The sequence below is a fragment of the Quercus lobata genome, unplaced genomic scaffold, assembly GCF_001633185.2.
Source record: "Quercus lobata isolate SW786 unplaced genomic scaffold, ValleyOak3.0 Primary Assembly Scq3eQI_175, whole genome shotgun sequence".
In the NCBI taxonomy this organism is placed as follows: domain Eukaryota; kingdom Viridiplantae; phylum Streptophyta; class Magnoliopsida; order Fagales; family Fagaceae; genus Quercus; species Quercus lobata.
The window spans coordinates 89,441-95,440 of NW_022154747.1; the positions used below are offsets into that span (position 1 = coordinate 89,441).

General features: G+C 42.2%; 1 protein-coding gene across 1 annotated transcript; it reads right to left on the reverse strand.

Moving 5' to 3' along the window:
• Positions 1-3,170: 3,170 nt before the first annotated feature.
• On the reverse strand, positions 3,171-3,803 carry LOC115973211. Its single transcript, XM_031093458.1, has one exon. The coding sequence runs from the start codon at positions 3,801-3,803 to the stop codon at positions 3,171-3,173; it is 633 nt and encodes a 210-aa protein (XP_030949318.1).
• Positions 3,804-6,000: the final 2,197 nt, after the last annotated feature.

Consider the following 6,000-nt stretch of genomic DNA (forward strand, 5'->3'; position numbering starts at 1 on the left):
CCGATGTCGATGGGACTCTTGTGAATGCGAATGGTCCCGACGTCTACAGGACTCCCGTGAGCATGAATGGTCCCGGTGTCAATGGGAACCGGACTGATTGGACCTACAACCATAGCGATCTCCTCCACTCATAGACCCCCCCCACTTGGTTATCTCGGTCCCTTCTTCGGTGTCTGTCCCTTGCTTCCAACTCCAAATCTCTTACCAGTCTACGCAATCGTTTAAGCTCCTCATCTCTCTCATCCAATTGCTTGTGCCTTGAAGCATCCAATACTGCCCAGTTCGTTTGCTACGACCCCTCTCCAAGGCCAGACTGTTCTTCCTTGTGTTCACTCTCCCTATCTTCACGCCTTTTTTGCCTTCGCTCTCGCCATGTGGATCTCCGAGATGATCCCACTAAACCACTTTCAGCAGAACCTTCTGACCGTTTCCCAGACATCTTCTGGGTGTGAGTCTCAGCTGAACCACGGCTTTGTAGGAGATTCCCACAGACGATGCCAATTATGCGCACCCCAAACGAGCTTAAAAGGTCTGTCTCGCTCTTGGGCTCACAATATACTTATAATGTGGGCTTTGGATTTCCTACTTTGGGTGATTCTAACCTAGAGACCCAGCAATATCTTTCCAACCTTTGTATCGCTTTCCTCTCACTCTTTATGACTGTTATTCTTGATTCTAAACTTTCTTCCCAGACTTTCTACAACCCCTTTCCTTTCCTTAGCCTCACATATTTATAGCCAAAATTAGTGGAAAAATCATGATTACTCTTATGGCTAGTGGGAAAGGAGGTCCAATATTGTTATCGCTAAGTGGATGTTTAGTTGGGAGTGGGGTTGTAGTGAGAGTGGTATTGGAATTGGTTCCCACTCAAAGGGGGGAGGGGGTGATGTTTGGCGGCGGTATTTCTCAAGGAGTCACCAGGCATCCGGGATATGGCTTCCCCGAGAAGTCACACTTGTTGGAGATGGGACGCGCCGGACAACTTCTCGACCATGAATTAATGAGCATATATTTCAACGACCAGCCTAATGGGTTTTGGGCCAAACATGATGTCATAGGATCTGCGCCCATGACCCTAGTGGGCCTTAAGCCTAGTTTCCGACAAGGGTGTCAGGAACCGTGGGTCATACTATAGAGCTTGGGTCTAAGGCTCAAATGGCCCTAGATGCCCGATGCCATACAGTTAACAATCCATTTTAGGAAAGTTTTGACATCACTTTTATGGGAAATGAAAAAAACTGTCAAAACATTAATTGCTTTTTTTTTCTTTTCTTTTCTCATAAAAATTTTCTTTAAATAGATTATTAACCAATGCCCTAATGGCATCTGTTAGCATTTCCCTTATTTAATTTTTTTTCTTCTTTTTTTTTTGGGTAAAATGAACTAAAACCCTTAAACTTTAAGGCCTCATTTGGGAGGAGGGAATGGAATGGAATGGAAAGGAATGAAAAGAATAATTTTAGAATATTCTTCCTTTCTCTTGTTTGGAAGTTTTAATGGAGGGAATGGAAAACTCATTCTCTTATTTGAGAGTTTAAGTGGGAGGGAATGGAATGGGTAGGAGGAAACACTCATTCCTCTCAATTCTCTTAAAACCTCAAATTTTCATTCCCCCGAAATTGGGAGGAATGGGAGGGAATGAAATTAGATTTAATGATTTTTTTTACCAAAACTCCCAAAATACCCCTATGTATTCAACCATTTATTTTAAAATAAGGGTCTAATAGTAATATTGTCATAAAATGATTCTATTTCATTCTCTCCATGTTGCTCCCAAACAAGATTACTTACATTCCATTCATTTTTATTCCTTTATTTTAAAACATCCAATCAAAGTTACTTAATTCCATTCCATTCCTTTCCCTTACTTAAATACACTTCATTTCATTCCATTCCTTTAAATTCCCTTATGATCATTCCATTCCATTCTATTCCATTCCCTTAAGATTTAAGGAGGATGCATTTAACATCCTCTTCCCCCTTCAACCAATTTTCAACGAATTTCATACACAAAACAAAACTATTCATAAATGGCCTATACATTCTTCTATTATCCTTGCCTCCAAATAATAAATGACAACGTACCCAATTTTGAAATTTTTGATGATGTTCCTAATCCCAATATGATCGCTCTCTCTCCAACATCACCAGATAGTGTAGAAATAGAATAATTAAATTTAGAAATAGGTATGCATCTGTTTCTGTGTCCTACTTTGGCCTTTTTGCATGTTTGGTTCTATGTGGGTGATTGTTTTTCGTTAATTATCTGTACTTCTTGTGCATTGTGCTTGTGATATATTCTTCAGAATGCATGAAACCAACAAACTAATATGCTTTTAAAATAGATATGGTGCTGTAATTAAATTGAAGATGCACGTACAAAATATGAGTTTAATAGATAAAATTTCGATGTCTAAGAAATTACAAGAGTTTGGTCAATTAGAAATCTAACGTTGAGTTATCCACAGACCATGGTCGTACATATGTATGTATTTTTTCTTTTTTCTTTTTGAAGAGGAATAAAAGTTTGCATTGCAACAGAGAAAACAGATTACAAAGAAGACCGAAAAAACCAAAGAGAACCTGCAGAGCAGGCATTAGTGCAGAAGGTCTGCTTGTACAATGGATTCTAAAAAAGAAGGGGTGACCCCATACCACACCTGATGAGAACCAGTCCTATGGGCAAAATGAGCGAGTTCGTGGGCTGCATAGTTGAAGGCCCGGCTAAGGAATCTGAAAGTGCAGAAAACAAAGGAGGCTTGGGCTTGGATAATATCCTGTATGATGTGTCCAAATGGAGTCCCAGTAGCAGAGTCATTGATTGCATTGACCACATTAGAGGCATCACTTTCACACATCACACAAAGAAGATGCAACTCTTGAGCAAGCAAGATACCTTGCTCCAAGGCAATGATTTCCACTAATTCCACCGGGTAATGGGACTGAAGGGGTTTGCAAAGAGCAGCAACTGTTTCACCCTTGCAATCTCTAATGATGACTCCAATGCTAGAAATTCCTTCAAGGTCTGATGAAGCCCCATCCACATTTATTTTAAATACACCAGGAGGAGGAGGCGACCAACAACTAGAAAGAAGCGGTCTAGAGGTGGAGAGGTCTGTATAAGCTGCATCAGTGAAATCTTCTATGGGATTCCTAGCCATCTGCCAAACCTATAAGGGGTGAGAGCATTTGCCTTCATGGATGGTTTTGTTTCTATTATGCCAAATTGCCCAGGCAACAGTGAAGAAAGGTTCTAAAACATGAGAGGGCTTGTGTGCAAGAATGTACATGGTTGAATCAAGAAAGGTCCAATTGTTTCTTTGGATCAATTGCACACCATCAGCCCAAAAACTCCAAACCTGGATTGCAAACTCACAGTGAAGCAAAACATGGTGAACGGATTCCAGCTCCTTGGTACAGATTGGGCAGTCATTGGCTGTGTTAATGCCTCTGGCAGACAATTTTTCCCTTGAAGGCAGCCCATTAAAGCAGGCCCTCCAAGCAAAGATCTTAATCTTTGCAGGAAGGTTGAGGTGCCACAATCTCTTCCAAAGGGGCTTGAGAGGATCCCCCATAAAGCTACCAACGTCATCTTTTCCTTCAATCATACAGTGGGCAATATGGTAAGCACTCTTCACAGTGAACTCACCCCGAGTGTTTCCCATCCAAATTAGCTTGTCCTCAGGCAAACTTCGGCTAACAGGAATCCTTAGAATTGTGTCTACTTCAAATGGGAGGAAGGTTGCATGAATGACATCAGCTCTCCACCATTTTATGGCCGGGTCAATGAGGGAAGAGACCATGGGGAAGGTTAGAAGGTTATTAGGGGGGGTGATGACTTTGTGTGTGGTGGGGGTGGGGAGCCATTTATCATCCCATATGTGAATTTGTTTGCCATTGCCCACTCTCCATCTAGTTCCCTTTCGAATGATTTCCACACTATAAAAAATGCTTCGCCAGGAGTAGGAAGGACTAGAGCCAAGTGTTGCACTGAGGATGTCACCTGAAGGAAAGTAACGCGCTTTGAGGACTTGGGCAATGAGGGAAGTTGGATTTGTAAGGATTCTCCAGGCTTGCTTTGCTAGCATTGCTAGATTAAAAGCTTGCAAGTTTCAAAAGCCCAGGCCACCCTTGGACTTAGGATAGCACATTTGTTTCCAACCAACCCAAGCCATCTTTGGTTCGTGATGCTTTTGGCCCCACCAAAAGTTCCTCGTCATGCTTTCCAGATCCTCACATAGGCCCTGAAGGAGCTGAAAATAGCTCATGGTGTAGGTGGGGATAGCTTGGGCTACTACCTTAATAAGAATTTCCTTACCACCCATGGAGAGCAACTTCCCCTTCCACCCCGCAAGCTTTTGTCCAACCCACTTCTTAAGAATGGAAAAGACTTGTTTCTTTGATCTTCCGATGAAAGACGGAAGGCCAAGGTACTTGGGATGCTTTGAATCTTGCATCGGCCCCAAAATGGCAAAGATTGACTCTTTCAAATCTTGATGAATGTTTGGGTTGAAAAACACCGAGGATTTATCGGTGTTAATTTTTTGGCCAGAAGCATCTTCGTACCTTTGGAAAATTTGCTTAAGCTTTTAGCACTCTTCGATTTTTGCTTTACAGAATAGGATGCTATCATCTGCAAAGAAGAGATAAGTAATGTTAAGACAATTCCGAGAAATAGAGATGCCAGTGAGGAGGTGGTTTCTAGCTGCCTCATGGATAATGGCCGAGAGTCCCTCGACACAGAGGAGGAAAAGGCTAGGAGAGAGGGGGTCGCCTTGTCTTAGACCCCTAGAGGGAATAATGTTCCCATAGGCTGCCCCATTGATTAGGACTGAATAGGAGACTGATGTAATGCATTGCATAATAAGGCTCACCCATTTTGTGCAGAAGCCAAGTTTTTCCATAACCCGTTTAATGAAGCCCCACTCCACCCTATCAAAAGCTTTGCTCATATCAAGTTTGACTGCCATAAACCCCTCTTTCCCCACTGATTTGTGATTTAAATAATGCATTAATTCGAAAGCCACCAACACATTGTCCGTGATGAGGCGGTCCGGGGTAAAAGTGCTTTGATTCTCGGAGATAATAAGAGGGAGAAGGTTTTTTAGTCTGTTGGCCAATATTTTGGAAATAAGCTTGTAAATTACGTTGCATAAACTTATGGGTCTAAAGTCAGTCATTTTCTTTGGGCAGTTGGTTTTTGGGATGAGGGAAATGTTGGTTTTATTGATTTCAGTCATGGACAGGTTATTATTAAAGACATTCAGGATCAAATTTGTGACACTATTCCCAACAATACCCCAATATTTCTGATAAAAAATAGCGGACATACCGTCAGGCCTGGGGGCTTTGGTGGGATGAATTTGCTTGAGAGCCGTGGCCACTTCTTCTCTAGTAAAAACATGAGCTAAACTCTGATTCATATCCTCAGTCACCTTTGTAGGGATGGCCTCAACCACGTTTTCAACCCGAGTGGGGAAAGAAGTGGAGTAGATGGTTTCAAAATAGCCGACAGCAGCCCGGGCAATAGAATCCTTTTCCTCACACCACCGGCCATGATCATCCCAAAGACCCAAAATTGTATTTTGCTTACACCTTTCCGAGGCATGGGCGTGGAAGAATTTTGTGTTCCTATCTCCCTCCTTCAACCAATGTGTCTTGGCTCCTTGACCCCAATATAATTCTTCATCCTCTAACAGCTCATTCAACTCCCTTCTTAGATTTCTAATTTCGCCACTCATCTCTCCATTTTTATCTTGCTACGTTAGGGCGCTCAGAGCATTCCTCTTTGACTGAATTTTCTTAGGAATATGACCATAGACCGAGGAGCTCCAGTTAGATAATTCCGAGGCACAACGCTTTAAATTTACCATAAAACCTTCCGGTGTACTCAAGTCCACCCCCATCCCCCAGGATGATTCGATAATGTTTCTACACTCCTCATTTTTTGACCACAAGGCTTCAAAATGGAAGCGTTTGGCGTTGGAAACATGTTGGGGT